General features: G+C 50.1%; 1 protein-coding gene across 1 annotated transcript in view; it reads left to right on the top strand.

The window, feature by feature from the left end:
* The first annotated feature begins 14,608 nt into the window (after positions 1-14,608).
* The window catches only part of LOC119180821 (uncharacterized), a 30,175-nt gene continuing 23,758 nt past the window's right edge, over positions 14,609-21,025 (top strand). The window contains exons 1-3 of the mRNA XM_037431961.2: positions 14,609-14,858; positions 16,674-16,958; positions 20,860-20,989. Of these exons, the coding sequence (XP_037287858.2) occupies positions 14,741-14,858; positions 16,674-16,958; positions 20,860-20,989 (533 nt within the window). The 5' untranslated portion in view covers positions 14,609-14,740. The remainder of the gene's footprint in view (positions 14,859-16,673; positions 16,959-20,859; positions 20,990-21,025) is intronic.

Consider the following 21,025-nt stretch of genomic DNA (forward strand, 5'->3'; position numbering starts at 1 on the left):
AACACTTCGATCAGCGTTGTCTTCAGTTGTGGTATACCACTCGTAAGATTTAAACGCGAGGCTTTCTTCGCGCCGTCTCCGGATCAATTTTGTGAGAGGGGATGGATTGAACCGAGCCCTTCAGGTCCTTGTTTACTCGGTGAACGAAACAGGTAACCAGGTGGCAGAGCATTCAAAATGTGTCTCGGCATATATGGGCGTCCATTAATATATGCTGACGCTTGGTCGTAGTATGATGTGATGACAGGTGTGAATGGTACTCGGACCAAGCCTCTAGAAAGATCCCCATCCACCCGTGATCTGTGGCAGTTGGCTGACGCAGCTTACCCGCGTATTCTGGAACATCCCTTCGCTCTAAGCTTCGCCTTCACTTGAGAAAGCCGATGGGAGCGCCATCTTTGTTCTTGCACACCAAGCAGAGTGGTCTGTGCGAATCTTTCCCAAGCACCGCACCCAGAAAAGCCGGACGCCTGGCCGGGGGGCTGCTTGTACCCTTCTTATAGACCGGTGGGTGTCCGGCGGTGGGGTTCGAACCACGCACCTCCCGCAGGCGAGCCGGACGTCCAACCCGTTAAGCCACGCCTGCGGTTTAGTCACTAGATCTCTAGGCACGGTAACTCACTACATACCAGCGATAGTCTCCTGCGATTCTTGAGTAGCGCAGCGTCATTTTCAGCCGAGTGGTGGCGCAGTGCTCAACTCTGTCAAGTGATGAGTGTTGAAAGGCGAGTCCAGGAGCGTTTGTGAATACGGGGGGGTTAGCTTCGTACAGGAGCTCCGGAGGTTTGTATTCGGGGGTAGCTCTCGGAACTGTTGAAATGGACCAGCTCTGCGAGTTCGGTCGCATCCGATGACGCGTTGGCGCTGTACGTTCGATGTTCGTGCCTTCGAGCTTTCCCGACACGGCGGCGCCTCGGTCACTCACTGGAACCGATACCCGAGCTGGCTGCAGACTCTCTCGCAACTGGAATGCAAGGCGATTCTGTCGTGTTCGCTAAGCGCCACTATAACCGAACAGCGCTGCTCGCATTCCTACTAGCAGCGCGCGGACGCGTTTATTTTCCCGCTCAGGGTCACCTGCTATCTTTCGTTGCGTGTGCTCGTTGACGAAAACCAGACCGCCGCGCCTTACTGGGAACCAGAAAAGCGTTGCCGATTTCGAGAAGGTCCTCAAAACCAATAACACTGGCTGGAAGTAAATAAACAGATTATGCTAGGGTTTCCCAGATCTTCAACTTGGCTGAAATTCTGCGAGTCCGCGCACCCCGATTGGAAGTGAGACGTGTGATACGCGTTACACCCGCAGTGTCCGTCGTGCCCATTGGTTATAAGATAAGTCTGACTGACAGGGTCGGGTCCGTCTGCCAGCAAGCTTTGCGCCGGCGGATAAAGCCTAGCGGACGCGAGTTTGGTGATAAATTAATCCGCACGTTCGCCTTCTGAGGAACTAGGGGGGCTGCTATTTTTCTTCTTATCCTTGAACTGCTAAGTCGGAGGGTGTGTTCTGTTACACGTTTGTTTTCCGAGAGCTGGACCCCTTAGGAAAGGCTTCCCAGAAGGAGTAGCTGATATCTTTCCGTTGACCGGAGTTGTTCACGCATTGCGCGCTTCCCAAAAGAAAGTGTAACATGACTGGGGCGATGTGGTTCAACTTTAGGAAAGCAGAGCAGAAGGATTTCTCCAAGGTTTCAATGTAGAGGGTATTTCGTAAAAGGTCGAGTGCGGCCCAGTCGAGTTGTACGCGGTTCACCGTTATGATATAGGCGTATGCGGTCACCTCGCCTTCTGTGCATACACTCTAAAAGCTGCGAGAGTGCTGGGCACTCTCTTCGGCGGAGTTCTATTCTGGCCCTTAAGTTCACCCTCTTTTCCAGAGTAAATCACCTCTCTTCGAGGCAGAGTATATCGATTCCCCCAGAAAGGGTCGAGGTACTTCCCCTCAACAGAGTAACATAACCCTACCAGAAGCAGAGTAGCATGACCACACCGAAGAGACTCGCCTCGCGAAAACATACGACACGTATGCACACCTCAAGAAAAAAACAAAAATAGTACTCGGGCGGGCAAAATACAGCTTTTTAATTATTTTTGATAGTTCATCGCGCGCAGACCTTAAGAATGACTAAATACGAGCACGACAAGAGAGAGAGAGAGAGAGAGAGAGAGAGAGAGAGAGAGAGAGATGACTGAGTGAGACTCGAACTTTTGACCTCTAGAGGTCGTACATCAGATTGCGAACCCGGCACGCTACCAGTACACCACGCTGGAACACGATACTTGAGCGTTCATTTCTTCATGTCATAAGTAATGTGTCTGATCTGTCTGCATTTGCTTTTTTTAGAAGCGCGGATTTGAGTGTCTCCGCGATTGTGACAACCAACCGGACTGTAGTTCATGCGTTAAATGTGTTTTCTGTACAGACGCTCCTAGGCCTCCCAATTCCATTGTAGCTCCAGGCTGTCCAGAACAGACTATGTATCTTGCCAAGTGCTGTAAGTGCTCATGGTTCCTAGACTTCAGCTACAGGGTCGTGGAAGAACTAAAACGACGGTGTGGATAGACGTGCAAGATGAGCAAAGAAACACAAGGTCGCTGGCAGAAGTGCTGCCGTAGCTCTCTGGTATATTCACGTCGAAGAGTTCTCAAAGCGTATCGGCACGCGAGGACAGGTTGTAACAGTAGCCAATTACGTGCGTGCATATTGATTTGAAGTCGGTTGAACATAAACGAACATCTCCGACACACCATCTTGGTGTACAGTTCATAAAATGAGGTCGTACATCAGCGTGTCGCCTGTTCACTACCAATACTACTTTATCCGTTGAACAATAGAAGCAAGGGTGATTCGGTCTACGTTTATGGTGAAGGTAATGTGCGCAGCAATCGTCTCAAAAGCCTGGATTTTATGTCGTGTTAGTACAGGATATTTGTGCTGAACCGCGGTCCCTGACCTGGTCTCTCCCCCAGTTTGCCCCATCCACTTTTATTTCCTCGGTATTTTCCACTTGGGATATCCAGCTGAGGTCTCGGCGTTCTTTATGGCGACGCCGGCGCCAGGGAGCGGTGGCAGCAGCTGTCTACACGCAGTCTTAGCAAACACTGCTCTATATGTTCTCGACCTCCGGGGGCGATGGCAGCGTCGTATGCTGAACGTTCGAACTGCCTTTGCTGATCGCAAGCCTGTAGGCTTGCGTGCTGGAGGGGGGGGGGGGTACAGGGAGAGCTCCAAGTCTGCCTTATACATTGACATAATAAGGGGGGGGGGAGGTGCTATGACTCGGGAGGGGGCGGGGGGCTAAGTCAGCCCCATGCATTGACACAATACGCAGTGGGGAAAGAAGGGGGTGCTGCCATGAACGCTGACTTGACTGAATGTATCGATCAAAGTAGCCCAAAAGATGCCGTTTTCGCATGCATCTGAAATTGCGTCGCCGTGGCTTGGATTGCAGTGTCTAAGCCAGCTGCTTTTTTAGGGACGAAGCTCCTTATGGCGTGGGTCTGTCGCTTCTCCTCCGTATGTATGTATGTATGTATGTATGTATGTATGTATGTATGTATGTATGTATGTATGTATGTATGTATGTATGCTGTGTTCGTGAGTTTCGGCTTCAGTGTTGTGCTCGAGTTTCGGTTTAGACATTACGAGATTCCACCGCCAGACGGCCGCACAGCAGCGCACGTGCCGAGGACGCGCTGCCCTCTCCCCCCAAAACAGAACCACTGTCTTCATGTACCAGCAGTGTGCTTCTAATAAACGAACCGAACAGACGCATGTATGTATGTATGTATGTATGTATGTATGTATGTATGTATGTATGTATGTATGTATGTATGTATGTATGTATGTATGTATGTATGTATGTATGTATATGTATGTATGTGTATGTATGTGTAGCCACCGGTGGCACATACCCGCTCTAGAGTAGGTATGTGCCGCAGGGGTTGCGAGAAGGGGGATTGCGGTACTTGGGAGTGTTCACTAGACGAACGAACGAACGAATAAACGAACGAACGCGCGGACAGGCTGACGGACGCTTCGCCCCTCTCATCATCATTCACTCCGTGGATATGCTGCGATTTTTTTTCTTCCTTCCAAGTGCTGTTCTCCTACGGGTTGCATGGCGAGAACAGCTAAGAAACATGCACGGTCCTGCTTAAAACGCGTACAGTAAGCTAGTTCCTCAGTAAAGGTAAACTCTTCCTTTCCACCGAACGTAATGTATTGTTTTCAAGGAATTTCCTGTGTATCCTCCGGTCCTTTTTCTCTGTATTTTTTTTCCAACCGTATACGTAGTTCCACCACGCGCTAATTTTCCTGGAAAGACCTGCACAGCCGGCTGGTTGCGCGCTGACGATCATGGGAACGCTCTTGGCTCCTGTACAGTTCTCCAAAAGCCGTGCTATAGAAGACAGAAGGCGATGCTGTTCGATTTGTTTAACCAAGTCCTCTTTCCCGTTCGCTGCTTCAAAAGCAACGCGCCGGACGTTTACGTTAGCGCAGCCCGCGGATCACGCGAGAAAACCGTCGTCCAAACCAGCCTTTGTTATTCCGCTTCCATCCCTTATACAAAGAGCAGAGGGGTTCTCTCGTGTTGTCTTTCCGTCGTCTTCCACGCAACCGCACCATGTCTTGGCGGCGGAGGCGTATAAGGCCACACTGTATGTTGTTTTAGCTTCCCCCTTCGTCTTCGAGCTCTTGTCTCTCCCTCCTACGCTGGCGTTCAAGACCTTTGGGATTTGAACCCCGACAGCGAGGCGGGTAAACGTCCGTCGAACCGATCACCATCCACCCCTCCGCCCTCTCTCTTACCCGCCGTTGTTTTAGCGCGGAGTCCGTTGCCTTCTTTCCACGGACCCTGGGCCGTAACCCGCCGGGAGCTGTGGGAGGCAGGGGGTTGTAAACCACGAGGGCATCTCCCTGTCATTCTCAGTCTTTCGCTCCCACGCGAATTCGCTGCGCACGTTCCACCAGCCTGCAAACGCTGCGCCGCTCGAGGCTTCCCATTCCAGGACGTCCCGTCTAGTGCTGCTCTTCTGGGATATGCGCCCGCCGTTCATCGCGATGCAACGAGGTGGTGCTTGCGTGGCCCTGAATAAAACAAGAAGAAAGTGAGAGAAAGAGAGTTGGGAAGGATGAGCGCCCTCCTAACCATAATAAACTGCCAGCCTCGCGTTCTGCGTTGTTTATCGCGTCACAGAAGAAGCGTCCGCCGCTTTCACGTCATCTTTGCTTCCTCAGCCTGTCTTTGTTATGGTTTCGCAGCGGCCAGCGGATGAACAGAGAGCATTCCTTCTTTCGGCGCTTGCGCCTCCAGCGTGTCGTCTTGCACTCGGGTGGATATTGCTCCGTGACGCGCGGAGCTTCTCCGAAGACGCCGATGGTGCAGAGTTAGCGCGTTGGAGAAAGATGCGCCGTGTTTGTTGTTTGGCGAAAAAAAAAAATGAAGTGTGGAGAGGAAATTGTTAACGTCGATCTGGCCCTTTGCTAGTCGCGGTTGTTTAGTTCGAGCGGTGCCCGCCTCCTCCTTGCGCGAGCAACGATCCCCGAGCTTCGCTCGATCGGTCTCGGGTTTCTTGGTTGGCCGGTTACCGTGGCTAGAACGTGTGCGTTCTTCACTCTCTCGCCAAGCGTTCTACGAAGAACGTGCCAACCGGCGTGCCATAAATGATCTTCGGTGGTTCCCACTGTTTCGTGAGCGTCCCCCTCTCTCTTTTGAGTCCTCTCATCGTGCATCCATAACCGAGCGACTGCCGATTGGTCTGAGCCTGAGCGTAGCTCTCGCCGTTCGCCCCCGCCGTGACTGTTACGTCCATCTCGGCGTCATCGGCGATTTCCTTTGCCGGTCCAATGCATCCTTCGTCGTGTACACACGCGCGTCAAACAACAGATGGACGCTAAGAACTGCGGTCTTGCATCGCCGGTCACGTCGACCGAACGCTGGCCCCCGCTGAGATTCGTGTGTTTACCACCATGGTTGGGAAGACCAGGCCTAGTTCGGCCCCGGGGTGCAAGTGGCTGTGGTCACGTGGCTTCTCGTTTTTCCTCTTAGCGAGAATCCCTTCGCTGGTTTCCCTTTCCTCAGCCCGTTTCCCCTAGGGTCTCCTTATTTCCACCCTCCTCATTTCGTCCTCCTCCCTACGCTGACCTTCTCGTCCGTGGTGTGGCTTGCCGGAAGAGTCGACAGCGCAATCTCCATCCTATAAAGAGGTTCGCCCTCAGGAGCAGCAGGCTACGATCCCTCCGGGCTGGTTCGTCGTCTCGCGCTGTTGTTCCGTTGGTGCGATACGTGTGGCGTCCGGTGGTGTTTCCTTGGAGTGCTGGTCACGAAGCCGGCGAGAGGTGCGCGTGGGGACAACCTACGCTGCTGTCCGGCTGTGCTTTCGTCGAGAGCTTCTGCTCCCTGCCCGTTCTTGGCTATCGCAGCGGGCCGGGGATTGTCGCTGCGCCGAGCACCGTAAGATTGTGGCGTGAGTTAAAGACCCCTGACTCTTTCACGCATGCTGCTATGGCATGGCCGTGGCGTTCTGCTGCATAGTAGAAGGCTGCACGGTAGACTTCCGAAGCGGCGGCAGTTTTCTCTCAATTGGGTTGTGCATGCTGCGTTGGAATGCATGTTAAAGAATCTCGGATTGCAAAAACTAATGCGTATCCCCCTGCTCTACCGCCTTCGTCTCTCATGACCCCAGTATCGATTTGGTACGATCGATCAGTTTAACAATAAGTCTGTTCATCGCTAGTTTCAATGACACATGCTGCTGTGTGGCTTTCGGATGAACGGGAAAATGGTAAAAGAAAGACCTCGAATAGGTCATGCAAAGCTTGCAGGGAAAAATCGTACTCACAAGGGCAGTGGACAGCGTAGAAAAGATATTTACACATCTACTAGATTACTCCATGTAAAACTTTTAGGCTAGTTGGTTCGATACATTCAATGAAGTCAGAGCGTTTAAAAGATGGAGCAAGGAAGAGTACAGAGTGTGCGCTTCTCCGTGTCTACGAAGTTCGACTTTGGGCGATATCCTCAGGAGTGTTTATCACCGGGTCCATTCCACTGTCACTATAATGCTTCTAATAATCACTTATTGAATTCCTTCTGATATTCTTACATTACCATCCCGATTCCAGCTATTCTAGCTCCCGGCACAAAGGGCGAACTCTCTTGCCGATTTGCCCCGCCGCGGTGGTCTAGTGGCTAAGGTACTCGGCTGCTGACCCGCAGGTCGCGGGTTCGAATCCCGGCTGCGGCGGCTGCATTTCCGATGGAGGCGGAAATGGTGTAGGCCCGTGTGCTCAGATTTGGGTGCACGTTAAAGAACCCCAGGTGGTCGAAATTTCCGGAGCCCTCTACTACGGCGTCTCTCATAATCATATGGTGGTTTTGGGACGTTAAACCCCACATATCAATCAATGAATCAATCTCTTGCCGATTTCAGAACCGTAGTTACGGCTCGCAGGAATGTGGTCAGTACGTTGCTGTGGCTTAGTAAACCGCGCCGAGATTAGCTATCTGCAGCTGCAGCGGAAAAAAAAAAGCTTTTACACACGCGATCGATGATTGGAAGAGTGAAATCGCGAGTGGCATTCAAAGTGTTGGCTTTGGTGGGGCCCATTTCCTTTTGGTGGGCATTTCCGCTTCGAAGGACGTGGATCGTGCCTGCCACACGTTATTTTCGCGCTCGAGACAACGCCTTCCATGAATGCTCAAGAACGGAAGCTCCGTGTGCCGTCATTTAGCCTTTCCGCTCATGGGTCAGTCGCGCTAACCCTTTCCCGCTGCAGCTGTGCAGTTACGGCGGCTATTCTCGTAGACTAGATACAGGCACTGCGCTGTGCTCCCGACTGGGTTGCAGAAATTAGGTGCCTTTTCTCATCTTCTAACCACTACCACCACCACTAGATAGCGCACATGTTTGTTTGTTCTACGTTTCCCTCGTCTTCAAAGGCGTCGCAGGCCACAACCGGCCGTCACACGCTCATCCGGGATACTCGTTTTCAACGCTGGGCACTCCGCGTCAAGGAGTGCGTGTCATGGCGCGCTCGCCCCTGAATCGTGTCCAGCGTGGCCTCCGAGACAGAGTGGCGCGCCTTATCTCGGAGGCAATGCGTCCACAGCCGGCATCCACCCTTTCTCGTCGTCATCCCCCTAGGGGCGCCTCTAAACGCCTCGCCGCCTGCCTGCCGAGTAGGTAGGTGTTCTGTGGGGGTGTAGAACGACGCCGTGGCAGGGATTGCCCGGGGTGGCTGCGCTTGAGGCGACGGGAAATGAACCGCCTAGCGCCCGCTGCGGATCCCCCGTGGTGCGTGTTGCCTCTCGGTGTAGTTGCGTGCAGTGATTGCGTGGCAGTGCGTTCCGCTTCCCCATGCTGTCGAGATGTACGGCTGGATGCTAATAAAACGGCCTCTTAGAAGTGTGTTGGTGGCCGTGTCCACCAAGCTGTTTTTGTCTTAATGTAACGGATGGATGGATGTATTAACTTTATTTGGTCCTTCGGAACGTGCTTTAACATGTTGCGGGCCGCTCCCACGTCGGAACAGAAAGACCAATTCTCTCTCTGCTGCGTCGCGGGCCCGGTGTTGTTCCAAGTCCGGAGCTTTGCAATAGCACCCTCCCATTCGGACGGTGTGATGACTTCCCCACAGCGTAATGTGGGGCACCGCCAAAGCAAATGTTGCAAAGTAGCTATATCGTAGCAGTAGGAACATGTATTAGTTGGCTGCATTTCGGGATAAGGTTTGTTCAATAGCGCGGGATTAGGGTACGCCCCGACCTGAAGAGGCGCGAGTGTCAGAGCCTGAGGTCGGCGTAGTTTTCTGTGCGGTGGAGAGTATTGCATCCGCGCCATGTTAAAATGTTTTGTCAATTCGTTATACGGGATAGGAGGGTCACGGTTCTCCCAAGACATCAGCGCCCCCCCCCCCCCCCCCCCGATAGCTACGCGGTTTACTAGTCCTCGCGCAGCTATGTGGGCTGACTCGTTGAGATTGGGTGGGGCTCCCTCAATGCGTCCCATATGAGCTGGGAGCCAAACGAGTGTGTGCGGCTCGATGTCTTTGTCCCGGAGAATTCGCGAAGCTAGTCCCGATATTGTTCCCTTGGCAAATGCTCGGACCGCTGATCTCGAGTCGCTGTAAATTGTGGACCTTCTGTTACCCGGCAAGGCCAACGCAATCGCCACTTGCTATTCTATTTCAAGCACCGTCGTCCGGACTGTTGTAGAGTTGGTGATACCCACCCTCGTGGTTGAGGCTCACTGCCGCGTACGCCTTTTCCCCTCGGGATATCGGGCCGCATCGACGAAGGAGCAGTCCCCGGCATGTTCTTGGGCCCTTTGTAGTAGAGCCTTTGCCCTGGTCCGACTTCTACCCTCGTTATGCTCGCGGTGGAAGACGTCATGGTGTCATGGAAGACGTTATGCTCGGGGTGCAGCGTCATGGCATCTCGCGGAATGGGGACAACGGTGATTTGTTCCTGTTGTTGACGAGGAATGCTGCAGAAGTGAGCCTTGATTCCCGCCGGTGGAATGCCTAGCTCCCGCAGGATGTTACTGTCTAATATCTTCTGGCACCTATACGATTTTGGCATTTTCTGTGGTGAATTGTCGCACGCGAAAAAATGGACTCGCCCTGTTTTATTTGCACCTCATAGTGTAAACGAAGACAGACGAGCATACCTATTAGCCTGCAGCTTTTGATACGTTGGGCCAAGAATAGCTTTCTGGGACCTTAGATTAAGTTCAGCTTGCGTAAGAAGCGGGAAAAATTGTACCCACAATTAGACGGTTCTAGTCGCAATCGATCATGAGTGGGTCGGTCGCCTCCTTCGCTAAATCTTGGAAGTCGAGAAAACACGGCTTGAATGTGATATTCCGAGATAGGGCTACAACACCGTCTTTTGTTATGGTCAACAAGGCCTACCTTGTAAGCACTGCCGCGTTCGGCACCCAAGTTGCCGATAACGCCTAGGGTGGCAGAAAAAGTAATGCCCATCTGTTCTCGTTTTCGATGGTGGCACCCGATATAAACTGGAACAAATTGGTCTGCACGGAACTGGCAAGGCGAAGATGAAGAAAGGGGGCGCCTTCTATGTCATTCTCTCTCGCCTTTGCAACCAGCTAGCGTCGGGCGAGGTGCCGGGAAGAGTGAGAGATGGGTAGGGGGAGATCAGGGGGGGGGGGGGGGGGGTAGCGTCATGGCTTCTTCGTTTCCGGACCCCTGGCCGAACCCCCCCGCCGTGATGGATGGTGACGCTGATAAGCAGACGGCGGCACACTTCACAGGCCGTCCTCTCTTCTAACCTTCTCGCCAGTTTGGCGCATGCCTCTTCTCGATCTAGCGAGGCTTTCGCTTTAGAGGCTTGGGCAAGTATTGGCTGTGGGAGAGAGGGGTCGTAGTGCTTTTTTGGCGGACGGGATTTTTACGCCCCCGCCCTCTGGTGGCCCTTCCGTCCTTCGTCGCGCACGCCCCTCGTCGTCTACTTTGCACCCCCCTTCCTCCCCACCTATCTCGCCTGCCTCTTCCACTCGCGCGTGTGTAGTATGCAGTATCAAGCGCCTAACTTTGCCCTTTTCTTTTTGAGTTGTAGCCTCTTTCCTGCTCAAGGTTCTGCATTTATCAGCCCTTCTGGAGCAAACGCAGATGCCTGAGGATGGCAGCTTCGAGAGGAGAGGGGAGACGTTGCTATCGGCTTCTCTCCGAGGGTGGGTTACTCGCGAGAAGTCGAGTGACGAGGGGCAAATTCGCACCCTTCATATATTGTTTTTCCTTGCTATTCATCTGGCCTGCTTTAGTGAAGACATTACAAGGGAATCACTATCCTGGGATTGCATATCAGGCAGTTTCTCATAACGATGCAAAATATTATATCAAATAGCGCGTGCTTATCAATTATACATTCTATAAATTACTTCAAAAAATGATTCAAGAATGCACTCCACGTGAAATTAGGGATGCGCTTTTCTTGTGAAAGTCTAGAAATGGCGGTTCAAACATTAATGAAACTGCGTAAATGCGTATTTATGTATGTATATAAATATATGTATGCATGCATTTGTATACAATTATTTATTTACGATCTTTATGCATAACGTTGTTATTACATATGTAGTATGTTGTAGTTCTGTCACATTTTGCATTGAACCTCCCAATTGGTGCGGTAAGAAACTACCTGCCTATATTAGTTTCTGTGCATATTATTACTGTAACTGCATCTTCTTTTTCTTTTGGACTGCATCAAACATTTGATAATATATGTTAATTTTCTGTGTTCATGGCCTATGTTCCATGCTCTGTTTACGCGTGTCCTCGTTGCTTGCCGTGTATTGGGGAGGCTCAGGCTCTCTCCTCAAGTGGCACACGCAACTTTTCTCCTGAGCCTGCCCTCCTCCTTGAGATGAAAATGAATTGAATATCAGAACAGCATTAACGCTTAGGCTGGGTAGGTAATCGCACTGCTACATTTCTGTCAAGCTCGGCAAAGGTCTCGAGAACTCAGGCAGTCTACTTACCCATGTATGTGCAAATGATTGGGCTGCATTCTGTGAAGATTGGCTTTCCAGTGGTCTTGCTTGCCAGCACACGATTGACCGATGCCATCGCCCAAACGCTTGGCATTGACTTCGCCAAATTGTTCGCTTACAAAATGAGCTCCATGGAAACCTAATTGTTAGAAAATATGGCCCTTGGATGTCAAATCAAGAAAGCATTTCGGGCACCCATTTGGCTCAAAACCACATCAAGAAATGAAGTGGCCACTTCTCGCCTGACAATTGGTTCGTAGTGACGCCCAGGGTTTAGACACACTTCTGTGTAAACGTGTAAATGCTTCATCTGTCGCACAATGTGCGGCTTTACGGCTCTCTTAAACAATCTATTAATTTGTTCCGTGGCTTTTGGTACTTCCTAAATATGTGCTGTCTTGTGCAACAAATCGTTCTTGTTTGTCATCATCGCTGCTGTAGCGTCGCGCCGGGATCAAATTATGCAAATAGGCATCCTGCATAACCAAAGGCTTTCAGCAGGCATCAGAGTGGTGTCCACTCGGCAACTCGAAACAGCGCCTGCTTCCTCTTGCTCAGATATGTGATGCTGGAGACTTCATGCTTCGCACAATGCTTTAAAGTTGGCAAGGGTGCACTTTTCTGTGATTGTTCATTTTTTTTTTCTTCTCATTTGCATTTTCGTTCTTACTCTGATAAATTGGTTAATGGTTTCATGTTGGCAGGACCAGCCTGCCTGCAGAGATGCAACATTTAGAACTCGGGGGCAGTGGAGTGAACAGAAATACCCCTGGGGAGATGTTTTCCTTGGCAATAACCAAAAGCACAGGCATCCACTCGCACGACAGAGATTTAGTACAGATGCACAACCTCTATGCAGCCAGTTCATGCAACGAGGCTGGGTCAAGTTATTCCAGGAAGATGGGCAGGTCATTGCATGGCGCACTATGCAAGGCGTGTTTGTTTGGTGCATCAGCTTGCCTGCTTCCATTGTGTGGCAAGCGAGGCCCGCTGTTTATTATTTAGGCTATCAGCCCAGGGTCCTCTCGCGGTGGCCCGTATTTACTTCGTAAGCATTCCTAAGGGCCCTGTCGCAGAAGCTCCTCCCCCGGGTAAGCATGCGAGTGAACCATCGCCGCCTCTTTGGGTCGGAGAGGGCTGAACTTATTTTGAGCTCATCAAGGCAGGCAGCAGGGCTGGCCCCTCATTCTCGCTCACACCCTCGCCTTTTGAACGCGGTGTTTGGCACCGGTTTTCGAAAGCCCCGTGGGTGTCAACAGGGTTGAATGTCCCCGTCCATGATGCTACTCACCACAAGGGAATTTCAAGTTGAAGGACTTTTCATTGTTCCAAATGCATCTATGGCTCGTAGTGAGGCTATGTGTGTACTTTGTATCACCGTGAGGAGAATCTGCAGTAGCTTGTTAATATGCGTACGTGAATCTTAAGGTGAGTACAAAACTGAGAAACAGCGTGGAGTGCAGCAAGAACTGTTGCCGCTGAACTATAAAATGCCATGAGGTGTGTAGGTGCCAAACGTAATCTCCTTCGCTTGCCTTCGAGATTCTCAGCTCCTGCATTGAGACCACCACCGCACATATGCTCTGGTTATTCGTTACTCAGTTACGCTAGTTGTGGTGTAAGTATGCTCCATCTTAGAAATGAATGCCTCTTCACACAAATTGAGACTATTAACTGTAGCCTCAGTGCTAAGTCTTTACCGTTAAGACTGCACAGTAATTAGAGTTGGGTGGTGTGTTATCGAGCCAACATTTTTTTGCTTTGTAGTCACTATATTGTGGTTAAATAGAGCGAATGTTAGTGTTGTTACAATGTGCTGACCACGCTACTGCAGGAAGCAGGACCAACTCTGTCTGGTCTTGTGCCCATGACCTGCACCTTCCCAAGGCTGTCATTTGCGTGCGCTGCATCTGCGAGGAAAAAATGGTTGGTTACAGAGTTGGTCAGGGCTACATTTTCCGGGTTGGTTACGCAATAGAAGGGGATCCGGCGGCGGGCCAGCTATCATTGCATAAATGCACTTCGGAGTCTGATTGCATGCAGTCACGGTTATGGAGAGAGGGAGGAAGAAAATGGTGGGAAAGGGAAATGCCATATGACGACCAGGAGCTACTACCTGTTCATCCTGGAGTTGCGTTGTGTTGCAGCGTCGGAAAGGGTGTAGAGCAAATGACCCTGCTACAGGAGAGGAAGGCTTGCTGCTGTTTGCATTTGTAGCCTAGCCAGGAGCGTTCGGTGGGCCATGGGCAGGTGGAACTGGTTTAGAGAGGAGGGTGTCATCATCAACGGAGGGGAGGGTGAGATGCGGAGAGCGGGGATGGGGCGTTTCTCCTTGGATTCGCAAGGCCACGGCCTTCCCCTTGGCAGGGCCCGGAGGGTGACGTTCGGGCGCGCGAAAGATGTCTCGGCTCTCTCTCTGCATTCCCTGCCATGTGGTTCACCCCCTGCTAGAGCAAATTGGCAGGTCCTGTTAGTCGACCTTGGCTTCGATGGAGTGCGGGCCACATGTGTTGGTGGATGTGTTGGGCACTGTACTCTCTTGGCAGCTGTTGTTTGTAAACAGGAAGCCACGGACTACACTTTTAAATTTTGGTCAATTATTTACTATTCCGAAATTGGTAAGTGTGAGTGTCTTATTTCCTGGACCTTTTTTTTTTTTTCAATGCCGCAATGGTTATGGGCTTTCTTTCTTGGAAGGTAACATTAGAACCACAGACTGATATTGAAAATACCTTTCACTTAGCTATTTGTTTTGGAATTCTGATTTGTATAGGTGACTTCTTGGCATGCGCCTTTTCCTTTTCTAAAGATTTTCCGTAACAACTTTTGTCAGCACTTGGTGCTTTATACACGGCAAAGTGTGAAATATTCTTTGAAATCTTGAATTATAGGCCTGGCTTAGCATTGCGTGTTAGTTTCATTTAGTCATAATTTTGCAGTGCTTTTAATAGGTTTGGTTGTGACCTACCGCACATGCAGACCTGGGATACCAAAAACAACAGAAATCAATACAAATTCTCTTTTTCTTGCAAAGCACTGAATGTGGGTTGCTGTTTTTTAACTCCTGGCTCTTTGAATTTTCTCGCAGAGCCCTGCGGAACAACCAAGTCTGCTGACTGAAAAGGGTAGTGCACAAGTTATTACGCCGGGTGCATGATTCGGCGGACTCCTCGATAGCACCACTTGTAACCAACGAAGGGGCAGCGTGTGCACCGCTTCTGTCATGGACGGGAGGCACTGGCGGCACCTGGCAAGTGGCGTCGGGCTTCTGCTCCTGCTGTACGTGTTTCCAGGCGCCCAGGCGTCCCTCTGCAAGTCTGTGTTCTCGCCCATTTCCGGAGGTAGGTTCTGCCCGTGTTTTCTCGCATTGTGCGTGTGGAGCCCGTTTCACGCTCGGACTACTGTGGGACGGCAAAGCTGTTAAGTGCATGCGTGTACGTAGTTGAATATCATTTTTTTTTATTAGCATACACAGATACTGCGACCACGCTGTGTCGCAAATCCGCTATTAGATTCGAAATATGCACGCTTACACATTTCAAGCATTATTATGAAACATGCTTATTTATTTTTCTGTGCACTCTCCCTTTTTGTCATATGACATGTGTGACTACCACCATCACTACTACTACTACTACTACTACTACTACTACTACTACTACTACTACTAATATTGTTAATAGGGCAGTGGCACTCAGTAGACCAAGATAGCTCTGCTATAAAAGCTTCTTGACATGACTGCCCACGTGTGTGTCAAGTGGCAAAGTAAAGCTTTCATTGGCAACAATCCTCAATGGCTGTCCTCCTTTGGCTGCTTATTAAACAGCTTTGGCTAAATCAATTACAAAACTGCGGAAGTTTTAGTGAACAAGGGCCATATGCTAAAAGATGGCATCTTCATCACCTGTGTTGATTTTGCACATGAAAGCTTTCTCTCCAGCTCCTAGTACTGTTGTAAACTTCAATAATCTCTTCGCAGGCATCCTGTAAACAGAGATGGGCAATGTAGAATCCTAAAGGAAAAAGCCCATTGCTGAACTTGACAGTCTGCTGCTCAAAGAGGCACACTAGTCCAAATGAGAAAAGTATAAAACTGTTGTGTCGCACTGACCTACCAGTGTTATGTTCTTGGTATGAATTTCAGAAAAGCAGAATTCTCCCCCCAATTTTCTCCTATGATAACTTACTAACATAAAATCTACAAACCCAGAGCTTTGTGATGGTACTAATCAGCTTAAGTGAGTGCAGTGAAGAATACATAACTAAAATCAGGGTGGCAGCAAAATATATTCAAAATAAAGGTTCTCATTGCTGTAGTTTTAATGCATATTTCTATTTTTCAGTGAAAATGGAACTTAAAAGTAAGTATAGGCACCACTATAAGGCTTGGATAAGTACTGGCTGTTAGCCAGTATTCTCGAGGACGAGTACCCAAAGTATGTCAATCAGCACTCAGGAGCAAGCCTAGATAATATTACAGATTGTAAAAGTGCAGATGTCCGCCCTGCAGCGAAAGTAATGGTGAACATAATTTTGAAAAGCATTGCATATTGCTCTGTCTGGGAACGTCATCCAGTCAAACATTCTTGCAGGCTATACAGTACCTCACTAAATTAGAAGCAACGAACAGAGCAGAAATTTCTTTACCGTGCAGCTCGCGACTGGTAAAGCTTTTCCGATGGCTGTCAGTGATAGTGGGCGTCTCAGTGTTAAACCTGACACACACCTTGTGTGCCAGTGTTAAACCTGACACACACACACACACATCTGTGTGTGTGTATTTAGAGATGTACTAATTGGGCACAAAAAAGTGGTTTCTCCTTGTAATGCGATGTTCATCAAGCTCCCAGCCTGTTGTCATGATGTAGTGATATGACAGACACATTCGCTATGCAATCGTTACTTGCAATCAAACGTACTACCTTCTGAGCTGCGCCCGCATTCCGATGGGGCAATAGTCAAGAACGTACACGGGCACACCTATCCATTTAGATTTGCATGCAGGTCCAAGATACCTCGGCGGTTTAAATTCATTAGGTGTCCGCCAGTACGGTGTCTGTCATAATCACACCTTGGTAGCTTTGTTAATCCTCTTATCAACAAAACGTCATTCAACTGTCTAAAGACTCTTAAACTGTTTTCTCTTTTGCATGCAGACATGCCCAAGGACTTCAGCTTGAAGGTGGGCGACCCGCTGGTGCTCAACTGCACGCTCGAGACTCCCGAGTTCACGATCTCGAGCAAGCGGTACTCGGTCAACGCCAGCCACCTGGAGATTAAGTTCAACGACACCAAGGTTCCCAGTGAGCTGCTGACAGCGGGCGACCTGTGGGTGGCGTTCCGCAAGGAGCGCTCGGAATATTCGGACACGGGCAACTACAACTGCAACATTCGCGCCCCCAGGGTGTTCCACGTCTGCGCCACGCAGGTCACCGTCGGAGGTGGGTGCTCCGTCCCCCCAGTGCATTTTTGTCTCTGTACTTTTGCTACAAGCAGACAATATCTCGACTTGGCAGCTCAGAACACCTAGAAGTCTTAATTTGAGCTACTCTTTTTCTTCAGTCTATAGGATGGGCACAGGCAGGATTTTGCCCACTTGCCTCTTTTGTGAGCCCCCACCCCTCCCGCTGATACCCATGGTCACTGGGTTATGGTGCCTAATCCGCTGTCATGAGAAGGATATGTAGACGAGTTGATAGCTTTGGTTTTGGCAGTGGTGGCTGCATTTCAATGGGTGAGATGTGCAAAGGCTGTTCTTGTGCCTAAATTTTGGGTGAACATTGTGAAGAAGATTTGGTGATATTGAGGAGTCCCCTAATGCAGTGCGCTTTGCGATCACATCTCCATTTTACAAGGTAAACGAGTGCGACTTGATTGATTCATTTAAGCACTATAGACATTAGCTGCATCTATATGGAATGGAGCCTTAGGATTTTGTTTTATTAGCGGACTATGAGAAGAAAAAAAAAAAACAAGGTTTGGGAAAATCTAGTGTTCACTAAATGTTGCTACAAATGAGTGTTATAACTGCCTTTTCAAATCGTAAATGTTGGGAAAACGCAAGGAACAGGAGGAGTACTAAGTCTACGAGATTTCACAGTGTGTTTCATGTGCTGGATAAGTGCGTTTCATGCTTTAAGGGGAGACGCTCCTCGAAAGCACTTTTTTTTTGTTATTCAACTTAGAGCTTCAGAAATTGGACCACTGATGCAGTTTTTCCTCCTGATTCCAAATCTGTAATCAGTTTTTACATAAGTGCAATAGTTTGGGAGTTGTGTTTCAAGTAATGGTGAAACTTGATAAGTTTTCCGGGAACTTTCGCGCATACTAAATGTTCATGCAGAGAGTTGTTCAATGGCTCCTTTTGCTCCCTATTAGCCATAGAGTGCCGATATCTAGCTAGAAATTGTGCTCCAACTTTGAAACTATGAAAAAAACATCTGTGTAGCAAACTACCCTTTTTTTTCCACTCGACCACCATTAAATTTATTAATAGATATTTACAGCTGATAGGTTGTGCTGATTCAAGTAGATATCGGCACCCTACGCACTCTCCTCAATGTGTGTGCCAAATTTCGTCGTCGTATGACCATTCTAAGTGCCCGAAACACTTCCCGCAAAAAATGCAAATTGGCCAAAATTGCGAAATGAGAAAAACGCGTTTGAAAGTTTGAAAGTCTGTATTTACAAAAATGAAAAACGCAGTAGCACGAAACTTGTGCTGAACACATACACACATGTCCAGAGGGAATATCAGTTGTCTAAAACTCTCCAGCACCGTAGGTTTTCCCTTCCCGGCTGGTGCGGCAGGACTCTTCCACCCGGGCCCTCTTGGCTGCACTGCGACGGTGTGCCCTCGCCTCAGCGGTCTGACGCACATTCATCTTGTGCATGCGCATGCTGTCTCGGCGGTCGCTGAGGGTAACCAGGGCCTCCGAAGGAAGCACCCCAAGCTCTTCCAGCACCTTTTCAAAGCTCGCGTGGCCCCGGTTGAACCACAGGACTGCAATGGCTGTGGCTGTTTCCACAGCAGTCCGGGAAGCAAACCGGGTCTTTGGACACAGCAGCCATATTTTGCTGTTCAGGGACTCGGCCGCGTTCTGTGTCTTGCCGTGGAGGCACCGGGCAAGCAGCTTCGCATCTGTGAGACGCTTGTAGATTGGGAGGACTGCCAAACCCTGGGCCTTGGTCAGGAGGGGGGTGTGGCACGGTGCAGGCTGGCCCTGCGCCTCAGCACGTCGGTGCTTGCACCACGAGTCTGGGCCTGCAGGACAGAACTTGTGACTTCCAGCACCGTCTGTTGAGCACGAGTGCAAACATGAGGCCCATATGGCAGTGTACATCTTGTGGACATTTCCCCGATTGTTCACAATGGCCACCTGAAAGTAAGTTTGAAGCTTCTGGATGGTGGTCTCCTTCAGCTTCTCCCCTCGTGGAAGTGGCGTTGGCAGCTTCCGCAGGCCGGTGCCCAGACGTTTCGCCACGTGGTTGGTGCACTCCTCTTTTTCAATTGGAGTGTCAGGGTACACGTTGGCATCACAGACCCCGTTGTAGGCCTTGCTGTCTCCATCGCTTAGGAAGATGGTGAACCGCAGGGGTGTCTCATAGTCCACAGTCCTCTGCCAAATGCGCACTGCAGCTTCGGCCTCCATGGCATGCGAAGAACAGTCGCAATTCTTCTCACAAACGGGATGATGAAACGCCTGCCATGTTTCTTCATCGCCTCCCATGTCGTTATGCAAACTGCACGCCAGGCAGATGTTGGAAAGCACTTCATAGTCCAGGCACAAACCAGTGTCCAAGGACACTACAGTTCCCACACCATTGTGGCTTTTGTGGCCTCTTTTTTGCCATGTGCCGTCAAACATGACTGGCACGTCACTGTTACCAGCCACCTCTTTGGTGACGCTGCGTGCCCTTTGCATGTTTTCACAGACAGCCTTCACTGCCGCACTGTGAATCTTTTTGCCGATAGCATGGAAGGTCTTATGGTGCATAGGGTTTGGCAATCCAACTACTGCACAAAATCGTGAAAGTTGCTCATGCCCGATACCGACGGCACGCGCTGCAAGCACCACTTTCAGGTTCACGGCAAAGGCGTCACGCGAACTCCCGCTGTCGTAGCTTCTGCTTGCACCGCGGCCGCCATCTGACGCGACCCGCTTCGACGAGTACGCGGACGAAAGGATGCTCTCCGAGCACTCCGCATTCTCGCAGTGTAGCTCCAGAAACGCCGAAAGGCCTTTCCGCTTTTTATTCGGTGCCCGAACTGCGAGTTTACTCTCGTGACAAACGGGGCATGCCGCGCCTGCGACGACGGCCGTCAATGCACCCAACTCGCACAGCACTACGCTTTCGGCACGATCGGCATTCGGCCTGACGTCGTTTTCGAATAACGCGATCTTTTTCTGCGATGCACTCACAAAATTCACTGCAGCGTTGATCTCGTCGTCGCAGTTGCCATGGTCGACGTTGCCGTGGTCGATGTTAGGCCTACCGGCCGCTGGCCCGTCGCGGACATTTTCGTTGGCGGTGGCTTTCTTGTACGTCCTCCGCCGCTTCCCTCTGAACTTGTTCTTACTTCTGTATTTCCGATGGTCGGCAACGGCCTTTTTCGGGCTTGCCATCGCACGAAAACAGCGAAAAATAACTCCGGAAAACAGTGAAGCGAACTACGGCAAGAAAACACGGGTGCTGTCAGCCAATGGCGGCCCTGCGTTAGTGGCGCGCGGTTTGAAACGGCGGGAAAAGACTGTTTTTGTTGCTTTTTTTTTAGATTTTTCGTGAACGTACGAGACTTCAAGAACCGGGATCGTGGAGAGTAAGGACAACTCTACACGAGCCAGCGGCCGCAATATGGCGGACAGCTCTCTTCGCGGCCCCGCGAGCACGCGAACAGCAGCCCGTTTTGTGTAAATTTCGTGATGCCGCGCGTCACTGCCGCTCACTCAGACGCGTTTTTCACTGACTTCTGATGCTTATTTCGCTGTGATATTTTCAGATGTCAAAATATAATGTATAAAGATGATAAAGCAACAAAAAACAGAAAAGGTGAAATTTGGAAAAAAAACGCGACTTTTCGACCCGCGTCTCCCCTTAAGTACTGGAAAAGCACCCGAAGCGTGTTGTTTACAGGGAATGAGAGGTTCGAGTTGTTACCCTATGCAGGTCGACACATGTTCAGTGCTTCATCAACGTTTTTATAGTTCATGGCTGTGGTTGCCTTGTGGTTATGGTGCCACACACAGGTCTTTGAATTGAATCCCACTGCATGTGATTAGGGCTCATAGTTTTGAAATATGATTCAAGTTGAAGCTGACTTTTTCTTCTTTTTGTTTGCAGATCCACCTCTTCCCGTTAAAAACTTCCAGTGCATCAGTTACTACTACAAGAACCTGACCTGCTATTGGGAACCACCGCCAAACAGTGTCAAGACCGAATACGCGCTCGGAGAGTGGTTTGCGATTTTACCGTGAGTATTGGCCATTACACGCATTTTTTTTTTTCT

The sequence above is a fragment of the Rhipicephalus microplus genome, chromosome 10, assembly GCF_043290135.1.
Source record: "Rhipicephalus microplus isolate Deutch F79 chromosome 10, USDA_Rmic, whole genome shotgun sequence".
NCBI classification, from domain to species: domain Eukaryota; kingdom Metazoa; phylum Arthropoda; class Arachnida; order Ixodida; family Ixodidae; genus Rhipicephalus; species Rhipicephalus microplus.